Raw genomic sequence first — 17,713 nt, 5'->3', positions numbered from 1 at the left:
CTTGCCAAATACTGATGCTGTAACCCAAATACAAAATTTTTGGCTATAGGGTTTCACAAAGAAACTGTTAGATTAGAAGAACCCTTTTTGCACAAAAGGTTCTTTGAGGTTGAAAAAAATAAAGAAATGGTTCTTTTAACCCTTGACTAAATGGTTCATTGGAGAACTAAAACAGTTCTTCTTTGGCATTGCTGTAAAGAAAGCACCTTTATTTTTAAGAGTGTAGGGGCAGTGATGTGCTACAATTTTGTAAGGATTAAAACTAATGTCAACAAATTATATTTTAAGATGTTCTGTAACTTTGGCCTATTTTTTATATTTCTATAATTATTATTTGTAATTTTTTGTATTATAAAAATATTGTTATAAAACATACTTTATAATGGGGTCTATGAGATTTTACTGATATTGAATGACACCACAAGAAACTGTATTAAGTCACATGCAGTGTCTCTGTATCGCCGGTAGAGGGCAATGAAGCGAATAAAATGTCTTGTTCTGAATTTGGCCCGTCACACATAAAAGTTCAAAAACAAGTACCTACTTTCACACTGGAAATGGATTTCACAAGTTCGTAGTTATAGCCAAACTATAGCTGTGTAGGGTATTTAATTAAATTATGCTGATAATGATTAGGCTGTTGTTATAGGAAAATTACTATTATCATTCAGTATATCAAAGTACATAATATTACCATCATCTGTGTCATATTCAGGTACAGTATAGGCTACTGTGCAAAAGTCTTATGTCAACACCACCAGTTTTAATGTCCATCCATGTTTATTTTTCACTCTGATTATTTCTTAAATTATTTTGTATCTTTACAAACAGAAATGGAAATATGTACAAAAATTAAAAAGAACTAAGACCTAAATGTCTTCATCAGGCATCAGTCAGTGTTTAGCGTGACCTCTCTTGGCACGCAACACATCTTGAGCTTTTTTGAGGAGACTTAAGTCTTGAAGTCATTCGATTAGATTTAGAAATTAGGATTTAATTTCATTTAGGTTTAAGAGATCCTGCAGTTGCCTGCAATTGCTCAAGTAAAATGGGAGTTACCCTAAATACTTGACACTTCAGCTTATACTTTTATACTGTTTTTAATATACATACACATTTCCTGTATTTTTTGGTTGTATTCTAATAAAGAGACTGAGAAAAAATGATACAGTATATGATCACAATACATTTACAAAAACAACACATCTAATGGTGGAATGGTGGCCTTTTGCACAAGATCAAAAACCTTTCATGCAATGATAAATTATATTCCAAGTCATCACAGTTATTAATAACAAAATACTATGGAGCTTGACAGACACCTCTGACAAAACACATTAACATATACGAGGATATCTGAGGCATCTTATCTAACATTTTTTTAATGCTGCTTTATTTTTTTTGTGTAATAAAGTATAATAACGGTAATAATGGTATATCTGTCCTTTTAGTAAACACAAACTGACTGGTTTATAGGCTGCAGGTGGCTCACAGGAGATCCCAGGAGACACTATTGGATGCCAGACTGCAGTTTGCTGACATCACCTGTCACCAGCTTCCCTTTGGGCACCGGCTGGGGACAGAAGAGTTTCCTTTGATGCTGTTGTTGTCATCAGTTCTGATACTTTAACAGTGATGTCTCTATTTCTTTCTCTCTCTCTCTCTCTCTCTCTCTCTCACACACACACACGCACGCACGCACGCACACACAGGCCACAAACTTGGGTATCTGTTTTGGGATAATTTTAGTAAGCGTTTTCCGTTCATTCTTCTTTTCGTTTTTCAACAGTTCGCACCAATTATTTCACGTCATTTCTATGCAATCCATGCATTGCTAAGGATGTGAATTGTGGAATTAATGCAAATGGTATTGCAAAAAATAAGAGAAAAAAGATATTAAATTATAGATATTTTGATACTAGATATGACTTTTTTTTAGACATTGATTTTTAAATAGTTTTTGTTTAAAAATGTTCTCTCATCATTGTGTTTGGTATTAGGCAAATTTCTCACTCTCTCGCTCCAGAAATCATGAAACTGAACCTAATCTGATTACAGCACAGATTGAACTCAATATATATCGCATGGCAAATTGAACTACAAAATATTTGTACAGTGACACTAACATTGTGCTGTTTGTACACTAGAGGGTGCACATATTCATTTTTTAATGTTAACAAACACAACTTTAGTTTGGATGTTACCCCTGGTGGTAACAAACATACCACAGCTTAGGAACGACTACTTTATTTTAAATCATCTTAAAGGCCCGTATGACAATAATCATTCAAATACAGACAGTGACTTTGACAAGCAAATCAAGGTTGTATACTAATCTCTCTTATTTTCCTCCAGTTTTGAACAGCTTGCAAAATACATATTTAATTTGACAAAATCTCTGTTTTAACCAATAAGGTAATAAAAGCAGCCTACTTTATGGGACCATCTGGCCAAAAATGGTATGGCAGCGTGAAGCACCCTTACCATTTAAGACTTTTTAAACTATATGTACTTTTAAAATGTCTTGATTCCTGAAAGCACCAGATTAAATTTTGAAAGTCCCTTCTGATACAAACCTGACTGACACATTCAACTATTTTCTACAGAATGATGTCATGCAGTCTTACAGGGATGATGTCACGTCTGATTTATCAAAGGAGCTGCAGTCATTTGTCTGGGGACTCATTCATCTCACTGGGTGAATCGGTTCTCCGCAGCTCTGTTTAAACATCTAACAACACACAGGAGAAAGACATGCAAATACTTTTTGGAAAATAAGACTAAAGGATCAGCTATAGACAGTCACAAATATTAAGGTGTATCTGTTGTTATGTGATGCATATATTTATTGTAAAAATTCTCAGTAAAACTTAATTTGTACAAAAAGTTCACAACATTTTTATTTGCAGAAAATTTCTATTGTTTCATAGTCTAACATAATATAATTTTTACATTTTTTTATTTTAATTAGATTTTTCAGAAGCCTAATAATGCACAATAAAGAGCTAAATCTTCAAAATTGTATTCCTGCACTACAAATATTTTAAGGTGATTTTTAAAAATGATTATTATTTTTTAAATTAAAACGTAAAATGTTACAATTTAAATAATTTTTTTTATGTAAAAGCAGGAATAAGCATATTTTTATTTACATTTTCTTAACTTAAACTAGCAGTTTTCCAATTTTACTAAAATATTATTGTAATGCCATCTGTATAATTTTTTTTTTTATAGATATTACACGTTAAAAAGTGTGTGACTTTTAGTTAATGAACGCCCATTTGTCATACGTAATCATCACTGAGAGCAGAACGCCAGCAACAACATCATGTTTGGCCAGCATTTGTATGATTGACAGCAGTCTAACCACACCCTCGTCTAGCAATTGTGGTTTGTTACTAGGAGTCCATGTTGCTGCTCAGCCAATCATAACGAATAAAAATTGATCTTCTGCTGTGGGCGTATCACTTCAGGCCGAAAGAGAGCAGCTAAAAAACATATGAATGACTGAGAGATCGTAACCGGCAGCCAATGAGGATGCGAGCACGGATCCCACCAATCAGAGTGGGTTTCTGTTCTGCCGGACAGTTACCAAGTCACAGTTTCTGCCCGGGTGACCTAGGATTGTCTGCCATTGGATGACAGCAGAGACAACTCAGTGCCTGATTGGCTGAATAAAGACACGCCGTTGCTAGGGAGCTCCACCAATCGTAGCGAAGCAGAAGTCAGCTGTTTGGTTTCTGGGCAGGATTTACAGGCTGAGATGTTTTGGCGGGAGAGAGGTGCGGGTGGGGTGGGTTTGCGGTGGAGCGAAGTGGAGCATGTGATTTGTGTGTGTTTAGCTTTTCCTCTTGTAGGATCTTTCTGATGCAACATGCAGTTGTGAGGGAGGCGTCTCGTGGGCCTCTTATGTTTTGTTTTTTTTAACAGATCTTTACTATGAAACAGGAACCAATGATGTAGCTGTTGCCACGGAGGCATCGCCAGCGTTTGTTTTGCCTCCGTTCTCATCTCCTGTACCTCCCCATCCACAGTTACCGTAGAAACAGAGTCACTTCAAGTCTATTTCAATCCTTTGCCTATTCCTCATCTAAAGCCCCTTCAGATCTACACTGAAATCCCTGCCAGCACTGCATGTGTTGCCCTATATTACTCTCTTAAAAGTATCCAACTTTCCTTTCTTGAATAGTTTCCTCTAACAGTGCACTAATAAGAAAACGTAAGCGTGTTTGGTTCTTGTGGTTCAGAAATGCAGCGGTGGTGTGCAGGAATGCTGAGCCGGAAGGCTGCCAGAAAAGATGATGTCATCGCAACCGAGTGAGAACAGGGAGATGTTCATGTAATATGCAGGTGACTCACTGCCCATTAATGACAAGTGCACTTGAGTTGAATGTAGGGAAGGGAAATGTGTACAAAATCTATCACAATAGCCATTTTTACTACGAGTCACATTAAAAGTCAAAAAATTCAATCTGCATTTACATGCAGTGTTATTATAGACTGCATTTAAGCGATAAGTTACTGTGCTATAGTTTCTGCTAAAGGGTGTTGTGTACAATGCATGAAAGAAGTGTAATCCATTTTGCTGATGGTATCAGCGACAACAACATAAACAAACAGCTTTCGTGGTCCAAACTTAACTTCCGCAAAAAATCAATAACAAAGGGCTTTACAGTATATTATTTTTAATAAAAAAGCAAAATAAATAATCTATAAATTAACTTCATAGCTAAAGCGTATCAACCATTAAACTGAGACAACGTTATAGTATAGGCTGTAATGTTAGTTGCAGATCTTTAAATTCTTGCCTGGCGGCCAAATCCACACAGCGTTGATCCATGCTCACGGTCTCACCTTGTGTTTTGGAAACAAAAACATTTTCGCCAAGGTATTTGTTTCAGAGATCAGTTTAGGCGCTTGCCAAACTGATAAACAAGCACAGAAAATAAGTTAAAGGAATAGTTTAATATTGAAAATGAGTAGACTATGTTATTACCCTAACCAAGAAGAGCCGATACATCCCTCTGTCGTCTGTGTGCGTGCGCGTGGGCGCTGGAGCGCGCTGCGACGCTTCGATGGCATTTGGCTTGGCCCCATTCATTCGATGGTACCATAGGAACTATATTTTGTGGCGTGGTGGCACTTTTGGGAGTACTTCAACTCGGCGCAGTAACACCCTCCCTCTCCCATTATGAGAGTGAGAAGGGGAGCAGACTTTTCAGGCGAGTCGAAGTACTCCCAAAAGTGCTGTTGCGCCATGGAATGTGGTTCCTCTTTTGAGTCCGCTTGGAGGGGCGCTGCGTTTTGTTTTGTGCCACCAAACTTGCTCGTATAACTACTCGTCTTAAATAGGAAAAACGTTGATGTGTTTGGTCACTTCTGACTTTGTCTCTGATTGGTACCATTGAATGAATGGGGCTAAGCTAAATGCTATCGAAGTGTCGCAGCGCGCTCCAGCGCTTACGTGCACGCACACAGATGATAGAGGTATGTATCAACTCTTCTTAGTTAAGGTAATAACATAGTTTAATATTGAAAATGAGTAGACTATTCCTTTAACTTCGGGCCAGACCTGTAATGCAGCAACACATGCGTGTCCGATGAAACGTCTATATTTACCAAATTGCCATCTTTCCTATGAGATGGAATTCCAGACAAGTTTTATTTAAAGAGCACCTATTATATTGAAAAAAAAACACGCTATTTTGTGTATTTGGTATAATATAATGTGTCTGCGTGGTTTATGGTTAAAAAAACACATTATTTTCAAAATACCGTACAGATTTCACTCTCTTCCTGAAACGCACGGATTTGAAAAGCTCTGTGTCCCTGAGTGGCCAGCTAATCTGTACGTTGTGATTGGCCTGAATACCTCTGTATGTGACGCTCCTTACCATGTTTGAAAGATTCGTGCACAATGCAATGCTAACAGGAGTTAACTTATAGGCTGTGAGTCGAAGCGGAAGGAATTATGATAATGTCGTTCTTGTCTACATCACCAATCCCAGGAAGTAAACTGTTGCCTACAATCCGTGTGTTTGTTGTAGTCCAAGAAAAGAGATTTGTGGTGGAGACGATAACTCGCGTCATCGTTTACTTTGGGGGTATGTACCTTTTGCATATTGTTAACATGTACTAATCCACACCATTTGTGAATTGGACCATAGGTGCTCTTTAATAAAATTTGGAGGTGGACGTTCAGGTAATCAACCAGTCAGTGCCAGAGGCAGCCGGTATATAAAGCCATCTCTCACGGGACAAGTTTTACAGCATCCCTCCACCACCCCATCACCTCACTCTTGGCTGGTTTATTTTCCCAGTTAAGGGGGGAACTCTGGGTTAAGGTCAAATTCCAAACTTGAAGCCCTCCATTGGCAACACGCCAAATACACGTAAATTAATCTACGAATTGCTTTGATTTCATGTACGTGTAAACTTGTGAAACTTTATTTTACGAAAAAGTGTACTGTGACTGTACGTTCTAAATTAGATTAGATAGTAGTACCTACTGGTTTATTGTTAAAATAGTGCGTTCAATATAGTGGAGTATGTGTGGGTGTAGTATGAATACATTTTTGACACACTGTATCCAATTCTGCCATGTTTTAATTTTTATGTGACCCGCAGTCCCTCCAGAAAAACGCGATTGTACGATCGCGCGATATATTGCATAATCAGCCAAAGTCCGCATATTTATGCGGGGCTGCATTTTTTCCAAATACAACGCACTTTCGCCGCATTAATTACATATTTCCGTGCACAAAATGCGGTGCTTGCATGATTTCATTATCTCCTCATTTTCGTAGCAAAAAGTGATATATATTAGAAGAAAGTTGAAAAATGTTGCATTTACTTCCCAAAAGCGCAGCCGTGTCCTCTATTGCCATGGGAACGTTATGAAGTGAGGTGATTATGTGACGTGAACATCATTGCAGCTTTTGCAAGTTTCCGCAGTTTTTGCAAGTTCCGCAATTTTCGCAAATTCCCGCAAATCCATCGCATAAATATCCGACATATTCCAGCGCATTTTTTAAGAAAACGTGCTGCAAAATCGAGGATTTTTTCCCGCAACATTCACAAAAAAACGCCGCGGTTTTCTGGAAGGACTGCATATGTCCCTTAACCTATGGCATTACCAAAACAACCAGGACTATAATTAACATATGCATTGTTTAAAAAGTACAATTAAATCACAAAGAATACATTTCTTTATACACTTGTCACTTAGAGTCGCCTGATTTATAGATTTCTGGTAATTATAATATGTCCACATTTATGTAGCTAGTGACGGCCAGTGACTTCTTTTTCGAGGGCACACGATGTGAAGCTCATCACAACATGTATGTAGCCCGTCATATGTTTGGCTGTCATATAAACTTGTGTGCATCACGTGTAGTGTCAAAATACGAACCTGCTGCAGATACGTCCAAAGGGTTCATAATAAAAGAGACGCTCGCATTTGCCAGTTACTCGCTTAATCTCATGTGTGATCAGAGTTTAGTGTTAAGTGAGTGTCTTGCGAGTATATTGTGAATGTGAGCATCTCTTTAATTATAAATCCTTTCGACACGTGTGCAACAGGCTCGTATTTTGACAAGAAGCATGATGCACATGGTTCACACGACGCAACAAACACATATTTTGAATTCGCGCCCCTCGGAACACTGTAAAAAAAATAGTTGTAATTATGCAGCTGGTTGCCAGTAACTTTGGGGCTGTTTACACTTGGTATTAAGATGTGTTTTCATCGATCGGATCACAAGTGGACGAGAGACACACATTACGTTTACACCTGGTATTTAAATCCGTCTCTTTTGTCCACTTTCGACCGCGTCTGTGCTGAATACTATGAGGGGGTGGTCTGTGAGACGGTGGGCGAGTCGCTCTGCTGTCATTCAAACCCGAGCGGGAGTAATATGAGTTTATATGGACGCAAACTAATATTATGTCGGAGTGCACTGCTTGTTTAGCAAGTAAACATGCTGCACAGTGTTTTTTACATGAGTATGTAAGAGCTTTCTTTGAATTTTCAGCGCAATTGATGAAATAGGATCGCGCAACTTTCACACGCTTTCAAAACGAAACTACGGAGACCAGCTGCTTAGTTTTATCAATGAAAGGCTAAAAATAGCGCTGTTCACCGAATGTTCACGCCAGAAGTCAAAAAAGACGTAAAACTTGTGTTTAATACCTCAGATTAGATAAATGGGCGGAGAGAAGGCGGTCGCATGTGGCTGTTCGAACGCATTCAACCACATGTGCGTTCCGCAACTCCAAAGCGATCCGATCGAAAGTGGTTTCGACCACCTCTGGATGTGGTTGAAAGTGGTCGAAAGTGGACGAGCTCAAAACGTTTTGAACACCGTTTACACCTGGCATTAACGTCGTCCACTTGTGATCCGATCGACGAAAACACATGTTAATACCAAGTGTAAACAGACTCTTACTGTAGAAGATAAAGACTGCAAATGTTTAATGTTCATTTAACTTTGAACAAACTGTGGCCAGTAAATAACATAAATGTAAAATCTACAGTAAGTGACTGGCAGCTAGTTGCCAGTAATACGGTAATACTGTAATTTATACAGTTTTTTTACGTGAAGATATGTCACCGACCGCCACTGTTTGTAACTCTCCTCAACTCGCGTGGCCTCATGTGATAGTAAAGTAGTAGATCATCCGGGTACTATTTCGTCTTATACAGTAGCTGGGCAATATTAGCCAAAATTCATGTTGCGGTAATTTTTTTAATAGATTGCGATAACCCATACATATCTCTATATTTTCTGCAAAGTGGAATAAATGTTTACATGCAAGTCAAAGCCTTATATCAGATGTCGCAATCATCTTAATTAAACAGCAAATTATGAAAATAAAATTCAGGGATTTCCTCCCATTTTAAAAATATACAGTTGTGCAACATGCGAGCTGGTTGAAAGCTTATGTATGACCTCAGTGTACATTTCTGGCAAAGCATAGCATGCTGATTTTCACCCTCTATAGGCCCTGTCCCAAATGGCACACTCTGGACTTGTGGACCTCCTCAGAGTCCACATTTTGATGACATCATGTAGTGCAGACCATAGAGACCCTTGACGCGAGTCCAAGACGGTGCATGACGGAGTCGTATTTTGGGACAGACTCAAACGTCATGCCGGAAATAAGAAGAGAAGTTGCCCATCATTTTGAACTCCTCCCTTCCGTCGTCTGATTTCGCAAGGACTTCTGGGTTGGTAGAGTGCGCGAAGCCTGCTGCAGTGCGGGCTTTGCCGAAGACCGCATCAAGGGTTCAAAGGGGGCGCTGATGAGCACACTTCGGAGCATAAAAATGACAGATGGGACACCCTATGGACTCGTAGACTAAGCGAGCACGCTCAATTTAAGGCCACGAGACCGAAAGACCACATGAAGTGTGCCATTTGGTACAGGGCCATAGGCGGTTTTATCGAACGCACGCGCGTTATTGCGGTTACGCGTCTGGACGGAGCGTAACTTCCGGTCTTTGTTAGTTTAACGGTCTGGCAAGTGGCTAAACTAAATTTTGTAACAAAAACCTTGCCAAAAATTACACATATTTTGGTTTCCTAAAGACGAGGGGAGGCAATAACCACGAATCACCAGGTTTGGCAGCCAAAGATTGTATACATTAGTACATATTTTACACAGTGATGTTAGCTCAGTGTAGTGTTTGATACGCATTAGCTATGATTTGAACTAAGGTAATCGAACTATTATTTATTTAGCTTGTTATTGATTCTTTGCGTAAGTTTACCAGAAGTTATGTTTGTTCTACGAAAGCTGTTTGTTTATGTTGTTACTACTAAAACCAATTATATAGTAAGAAAGTAGGCGTACTCACTGCATTGGTGTCATAGTTGTTACTATATTGTGTATTTTAGCATGACAATGTTATAATTGTAATAATTTGAGACATCAATGATTGCTTTTAGTTAACTTTGAAGAAAATATGTTATTTGTACATCTATTATGGTACTTTGTAGAGTTTGAAGTAGTAACTATAAAGTTTTGTATGGACCAGAGATGAATGAAGATTCACATTTACATTCATGCATTTGATGCTTTAATCTAAAGTCTATTTGAGGTATACATTTAATCAGCATGTGGGATTCGAACTCAAAACAGATTTGCATTGATAATGCAATGCTACCAACTGAGCTACCATACATTTTTTAACAACATGAGGATGAGTAAATTACAAAATGGTCGCTTTTGTAAAGAAATATTACTTAAACAGTATTTTATTATTAATGTTTAGCGGTTTGGGACAACTAAATGTGTCTTAGTTTCTCTGTTTATTGACGCATCAAAAAGAAGTATTAGAAAAGAGTAAAGATTCATGCGCAGACAGACACACCTCAAAGTTTAAAACTTAACCCGTCTGTATTTAAGATAAAAGAATCACAAATTTAACAACATACAACACAAACCCTAAACTCAACTGACCTTTTCCCGCGGGAACCAACAACACTCACCGTGAGACGCCCCGCCCCTCTCCACAGAAATGACCTTATCCTATGAGGTCACCGCCGGTGGGCGTGACTTTCGCAGAGCTCGTGTCCTATACAAACAACTCGCGCTGAGAGCGCAGAATGAAAGCGGAGCGAAATCGTGTTAGTAAACACAAACGTGTTGAAGTGTGAAGACGGATTAAAACAACACAGACAAAGTATACGGAATAAAAAACACAATTGACAGACACATTCACGCACGGGGGGTGAGTGTCTAAAATTTCTATATGACTTATTTACGTCTTTTGTTCAGTCAGTGCGTTCCCTTAGGTGCGAGTATTTTTTAGGTAAATACAGTAAAAATTGTTTATGTAAGATTACAATTTTTGTTGATGATTGTCAAACAACTGACTAAACAATGAGATTACATAATAAAGATAATTTGAGGCGAATAAAGACTTGAGATGTTTATTAGTTATCTTAAGGATTTAAAGCACGCACGTGTTTGTATTCATTCACATTCTTATGTTGTTGTATGTTTTGTTTTTAAATGAATACTTAATGCTATGTATGTAATTTGTTTGATTATACCAAGACCGTATGTCTCATCAATTATAATCCATAAATATTATAATCTGTCATAAATCTCTCGATTTAGACTCGGATTTGTTGTAGCACGCATGCACTATAAACATGTCTGTGCACATCTCTTGTTCGTACGACCTGTGTGTTGTACTAGATGTGTGAAAAATAACACAATCATTGTCAAATGCATTGTCCCAGAATACGCACATCTCTGTTATTGTTGGAACAACACATTTTGTTACTTTTAACACAACTTCAACACAAATCAACACAAAGTGACAGATGTGTTAAAATGACACATAATGTGTTTAATAGCATAACACAAAAAAGGTGTAAAAAGTGAACACATCATAGAGTGTGAATTCACCCTCAACACTATTGGATTGAAACCAAAACATCAGATTTGATCTCAGAAATGATCATAATAGAGATTTGATTGATTTGGACAACTATTGAGCCCATTAAATCTTTCCCCATATTTCATGTGACCTCTTTATTTCTGTTTGATGCTTTAGTGGTTTTGTTTTTATCTTGCTGATTTCATGACATTTGCTTCTTGAATTTGTATCCTTATATTTTTTGTCAAACCAAAACCGAATTTAATAACAAAAATGTCTCTTAGACCAATCCCAGTGAGATTGGGTAGTCACATCAGTTTCTGTGCTACGAAACTGAACAATATATTGTTGTGTTTTGAGCAGGGAGGTGTTAAGTTAAACAGTATCTAACAAAATCTACACAAACCGTGATCAAAGGACCGTGTAAATTCATGTAACACTGACCGAATCAACAACATGTTAAGAAGTGTGATCACAGTCTGACGTTGTGTTTGCTATTTTTCAAGGCAGTTTTTGGTTCGGCTGATGGAGGATGATGAAGATGAGCAGCTTCGTGAATCACCACTGAGAAACCAGAGCACAGAGAACAGAGTCGCCCCTCGTGGACCGATTCGAAGCAGACACGGACGGCTTGAAAACAGATCCACGCAGACTTTAAATTCAGCGAGAGCTGGAGATATGGCACCCTTTCAGGGGTCTGATAGAGACGCACCATCTCACTGTGGAGATATGGAGGTCAGGACTGCACTAAGAGCTCATTGTGAAATCGCATCGGTTATGGCGGCCCCAGGGGAGCCCAGAGCACTTTTTCACGGTATGTGAATAAAATCTGTTTATGGGACTGTAAATAACTTAAGAAGTTACTCATCCACCAATGTTTTATCTTCCAGGCAATGCCGGGTTTCGAGTACACTTCCCTGCCCTTTTCGAACACGTTCCGGATGGCGCACCGCGCTCGGAAGAGGGGCGGGTGGAGGAAAGGAGGCCAGATGATAAAGAGGAGGAAAACAGCGTGGAGATTCAGATCGGACGTAAATTACGGGAAATGGGCGATGGGTTTCAGCACGAACATCTTCAGCTGGTAAGAATGACCTCAGACTGGTTCACATTCAAATGCAGGCATGTGATTCGAGAGGTTAACCTGGTTGACAGGTGCTTTGACCGTGAAGTGGTTACTGTCACGATGTGCGCTGACATCATCGCCTATTGTGATGGCTCCAACGTGGAATATGCAAATGATCAAAGAAACCAATGACATCATTATTGGTTTAATATTCATATTGCTGTGTTTACTTATTTTGACTGAACAAAAGATATGAGTAAATATGAGCATTACCAGTATCACTTGTTTAGCAAGCATGAGTTATTGGTTAAAGGCACATGACTGTGGGGAGATCATGTAGTGGTAATTATGCTTTGTGGGCTTGCTATTTATTTAAAACGTTTGTTTAGGGAAATAACATGACAGCATAGTGGTTCTCGAACTTTCTGGCACGCCCTACCCCTCCCCTCGTGTTGTAGTCCTGGCTGTCAGGGTTTTCAAATGCGATGAGCTTGTCTGTTGTTCAGGCCGGCTTTAGTTTGTGTGCGTTCGGTAAGAGGAAGTGTGCGTTTATACTGCCGTCTAAATTTAGACTCTGACTCAGCCTCCACGTCGACAAAACATGTGACCACAATATATCACACGCAGGCCAAAGTAACGTCATTGTGTATGTTAACTAATGAAGGTGGTTTCATAAACATGCAGCTTTAAAGTTTCAATTTAAATGTGACTTTAACCCACTGAAAACAATAGGAACCATCACAGAAAATCTAATGGATTTAATGGTTATAATGGAAATTGTATTGGTTTTAATGGAAACTATTATGGTTTCTGTGGGTCTTTGCTGGTAATTTGTGGGATGTTACTCATTTTTGCATGTGGCAGATGGGAACCAATGAAACACCAATAAATTATGTAAGACCTAAAAAGATACTTAATAAAGAAATGGTTATAATGATAAACACAATGTTTAGTATTTTTAAAACTATTAGAATTGTATTTGTATTTTTGTGTTCTTTCATGACCTCAGATAAATAAAACTACACGAAATAATTGAATAAAAACCTAATTTTAACTGGTATGTGTTGAAAATACAACTTAATCTTAACGAAAGTTTGCTAGGTCACGAAAAATCAGTCGCTTACGCAACACACTGCAATAGTCAAGCGAAACTACACGGCCCGCCCACAAACCCGCCGGTCTGAGTGTTGATTGGACGCTTAAGCTGTCAGTCAATATGATTCTAGGCCATAGCGATGCTCGAGGTGACGGCGCCATCTAATGGCGGACACTCGCCACTGAAATAAAAACGACAGGATTGAAAACTTCTGTGTACATTTTTTTATAATGTATTAAAGTTAACAACGTTTACTTTTTATACAAACACGTTCTGTGATTTATTATTAACGCCCCTTACGAAAATTAACCATGGTTTTACTATAGTTTAAAAAACATGGTTACTGTAGTAAAACCATAGTTTTGCTGATAGTAATCAATACACTAAAAAACAAAAACAAAAAAAAAACCCATAGTTACTACACTTTTACCACAATAAAACCATGGTTAATTTTCGTAAAGGGTTATTAAAAAAAGCTGTTACTTAACAACGTCAAATTTCATTTAATGTATGTTATCTAAGCTTATTTATTTTATTTGATATGTAATTTTTTTTGCTTAATAAGAAAAATACAATATACCAAGTAAACATAAAAATGAACCTTACTACACACACAAACATTTTTTTTTTATTCAATTTACTAATTTTTTTTAAGGTTAGTGGTCGCCAATCAATTTATTTAAGCTACATTTAAACAAAAACCAAATAGAAATACAAAACAAAAAGCTTTTGTTTAAATGTCGCTTAAATATATTGATTGCGACCACTTACCTTAAAAAATTTAGTAAATTAAATGAATAATTTTTTCAGTGTACCATCCACATAGCAGCACAGCAAAAATAAACACAAAAAAAATAAGAAACAAGCTACAAGGGGCATAATACTCAAAAATAACTTTCAAAAGATGTCATAGTTTGTGATATTTACATCTTATCTGTTTTTTTTCATGCAGTTCACTCGGCATCAAAGAGGTCAGTTGGGTTTAATCCAGCTAGTGACGACACTGTACAACTTCCTGTTTCCACGAGGAGACCAGCAGAGATGAACGACCACATCTTTTCAGGACTTAGATGAGTTTTACAAACCACTGATCTGGATTACACGGCTCCGAAACAGTTGCATACGAAACAGTGGAAAGTTGCTGCTGGTCGGAGGCTTTTCTGCTTTTTCAAAGAAGTCATCCTGGAGTGCCGTCTTTTATCCTGCAGGATGCCTATCAACATTGAGGTCTCAACATTCTTTCCTTATGGTTTCCCAATTTTTTTCCACTTATCAGCGGATGCCTTAACAAACTCTCAGAAGACACCTGCTTCACTAGACAGTGAGATACACAGTAAAGTGTTTGCCGATGTCTACTGAACTCAACAGTGCTTGTCGCCCACGACTTGTGCTTGCTTCACTTCCCTTTGCTTGGCTGTCATATCAGTGTTATTTTGGATGGAGTTCACAGATGTTTGACATCTCAACCAGAGGCCAGTAATTGTTTCATAAAGGACCAACGCACAGAACTGAAAAGACAAGTTTTACTACCTGAATATCAATCTTAAGCCATTTCTGAGAACAAGAAAGAGAGAAATATGAATTTTGTTATTAAAATGAATATATGTCGGTCTTTGCTAAAGAGGACGCTTTTTCATTAAGGGTGAACGCACCACATGACTCAATTTACAGATGAAAAATGTGTGAAAAACTTCAGAAAGTTTTTAAACTTATGAATTTGCCTTAATGAAGCATTTTCTTCAGCACTGCATTTCTATTATGCTGTTTTATATCAGACCTTGACATATATCAATGAAATGAATTTCTCTCAGGCACTGAGGTATTAGTTTAGATATCAGTGTTTTGAACCATTGTTTATTCATTGACCCTTTGCTATGACTCCCAAATATGTTACTGACCAATACAATAGCAACCGCTTTTGCTACTTTTTTTCTAAAGTAGATCCTGCTTTTTAAGATTTATGTTTTAAACACAATTTACTGTTTTTGGGATGTTTTGTGAAGCTTATGCAGGGTACAAGGCTTAGCAAAGGGTCAGTTTTGGATAACCAAGAGTTTTAAAAACACCAAACCGCCAGTTTCCGTGCGATAAATGCAATCATAATGTCAGATTAATGTATATGTTTGTATATAATATTGCACTGGATATTATAAAGAGCTTTTTATAACTATAAATGTGAGGGAAAGTATCCTCATCTGAAACGAGGACTATAATGAACTCAGAGGTGTAGATTTCTTTTATAAGCACCCAGTGATACGGCCGTGCTTGGTTTATGATCTGGTGTCGTTGTTGATATTTTAGAGTTTGTATATGATAAGTAATTATTTATTTTCCATATATCTATGTAAAGCGAAATGAATATAAATATGAGATTAGATTAAGTCATGGCTCCATTTCCTATTTCTTAAATGCTTTTTTGTGGTCCAATCTACTACTGAGGTGCCTGTACTTTGCAGTTTACAACTTTATATTGTTAACTTGTGCATTATTGGAAACATTCACACGGTTTATGACTAAATTAATGTTGTCACGCCTGAACAGACAAACATTACTTTCCACAGCATTTCTTTCGATTTCAGACCAGTAGGTTTCCTGAAAACATTTCTTGTATTTCTAGGTTATTTCCAGTCTGTGATATATTACTGTCTTGTTGTTCTTTTGACGGGTGTGCCTGTAATGCTCGTGCGTTTGTATCAACAACACTTGCAGACAATCAAACAACTGAAGGTGCCTTAGAACAGCAGGCAGACGATGAAGATTCAGACCATCATCACTCTGGGCTTCATTCAAAAATACTTCAAAGCGTTGGAAGCGTTTCTTTGGGACAGAAACTAAAAAGTAAAATGACTTTCACCTAAACGACAGGGAACTTGTGCGTGATTTATGCATGCGCAGTCTTCACAAGTAACGCGTCTGCTACCTGATGCACTTCAAAAGAAATACATTTACGAAATCAATTAAACTGGATTTTATTGGGAATGTTTACAGGACTTTACTGATGATTCTTGTTTGAAATTTTGCTACTTTACTATAGAAATGCACAATTCTTGTAATAAATGCTTTTATGAAAATGTCTTTTTTAACACCACAAATGCTGTCAATATAAATGCCTAAAGTTTTTCTGCAATTATCACCGCATTAAAGTATTTATGGATACTCATTTGGTGCCTTGTTTTTTTTTATACCAGACTACATAAAAATATAATTTGAGACTTTTCTGAAGAAAAGTAGTAGTTGGTCAGTAGAGTAGTTATTTTTACAAGGGGTGGGATTTGATTCTTATTAGGGTTGATTCTTTTGATCCGATTCTGTTTAGGATTAGATGCATCGCGATGCAGACAGATGATTCTGAATTGATTCACAAATGTCAAAAATCGATTCTAAAAAGTTAACTTAAGTTGAATTACTATTTTTTACTTGTTTTATTGCCTAAAAAAGAAGATATACGTCAATGAAAATGGCTTTATTGAGCACTTACTTGCATTAAAATATTACAGCAGGTTTCCCGCCAATGCACATTCGATTTTAACATTTATGTATGTTAACATTTTAAACAATGATAAAACATATCAACAAGTAAAATAAAGTCAAGTTAAAAAAGTTTTGAGTTGTTTAATCCATTGTGGTAGCCTTTGCTCACAAATACAATGTGATGACATCACAAATATGCTAATTAGTACGTCGACAATCAACTTAGAATCAAATCTTGTGATCCGATTCGATTCAGAATAGATTCTCGACGTACTAATTAGCATATTCATGAGAGTCCAAATGATTCCCACCCCATCAACAAAAACTGTGATGGTTTTAAAGGGATAGTTTACTTTAAAATGAAAATTCTGTCATCATTTACTCATCCTCATGTTTTTTTAAACCTGTATGAATTTCTTTTTTCTGATGAACACAAAAGAAGATATTTTGAGAAATAATGGCAAGCACACAGTTGATGGTACCCATTAAATTCCATCATATTTTTTTCCTACTATGAAAGTCAATGGTCTGCTGTGTGTCTACCATCATTTCTCAAAATATCCTGTCTCGTGCCCATCAAAAAAAAAAGAAATTCATACAGGTTCAGAACAACACGAGGATGAGTACATTATGACAGAATTTTCATTTTAAAGTGAACTAACCCTTTAACTATGACTAAAACTATGGTATT

General features: G+C 37.3%; 1 protein-coding gene and 1 long non-coding RNA gene across 3 annotated transcripts; one reads left to right on the top strand and one right to left on the bottom strand.

The window, feature by feature from the left end:
- Positions 1–662: 662 nt before the first annotated feature.
- Positions 663–10,486, bottom strand: LOC129429944 (uncharacterized). The gene is made up of 3 exons (XR_008639334.2): positions 10,465–10,486; positions 2,628–2,731; positions 663–1,573 (listed from the first exon to the last, which is right to left on the bottom strand). It is a non-coding gene; the product is annotated as an uncharacterized lncRNA (long non-coding RNA).
- Positions 10,487–10,570: 84 nt separating this feature from the next.
- Positions 10,571–16,711, top strand: bmf2 (BCL2 modifying factor 2). Of its 2 annotated transcripts, none has more exons than XM_055186942.2 (4): positions 10,571–10,735; positions 11,903–12,206; positions 12,283–12,473; positions 14,504–16,711. In XM_055186942.2, exons 2-4 carry the CDS (start codon positions 11,918–11,920, stop codon positions 14,594–14,596), a joined length of 573 nt encoding a protein of 190 aa, XP_055042917.2. In that variant the 5' UTR covers positions 10,571–10,735; positions 11,903–11,917; the 3' UTR covers positions 14,597–16,711. The 2 variants fall into 2 exon arrangements, with proteins under 2 accessions (XP_055042917.2, XP_055042916.2); XM_055186941.2 differs by having other exon boundaries at positions 10,573–10,735; positions 11,899–12,206.
- Positions 16,712–17,713: the final 1,002 nt, after the last annotated feature.

This window comes from Misgurnus anguillicaudatus, chromosome 18, assembly GCF_027580225.2.
Source record: "Misgurnus anguillicaudatus chromosome 18, ASM2758022v2, whole genome shotgun sequence".
NCBI classification, from domain to species: domain Eukaryota; kingdom Metazoa; phylum Chordata; class Actinopteri; order Cypriniformes; family Cobitidae; genus Misgurnus; species Misgurnus anguillicaudatus.
This window is presented reverse-complemented; position numbering and strand designations above follow the sequence as displayed.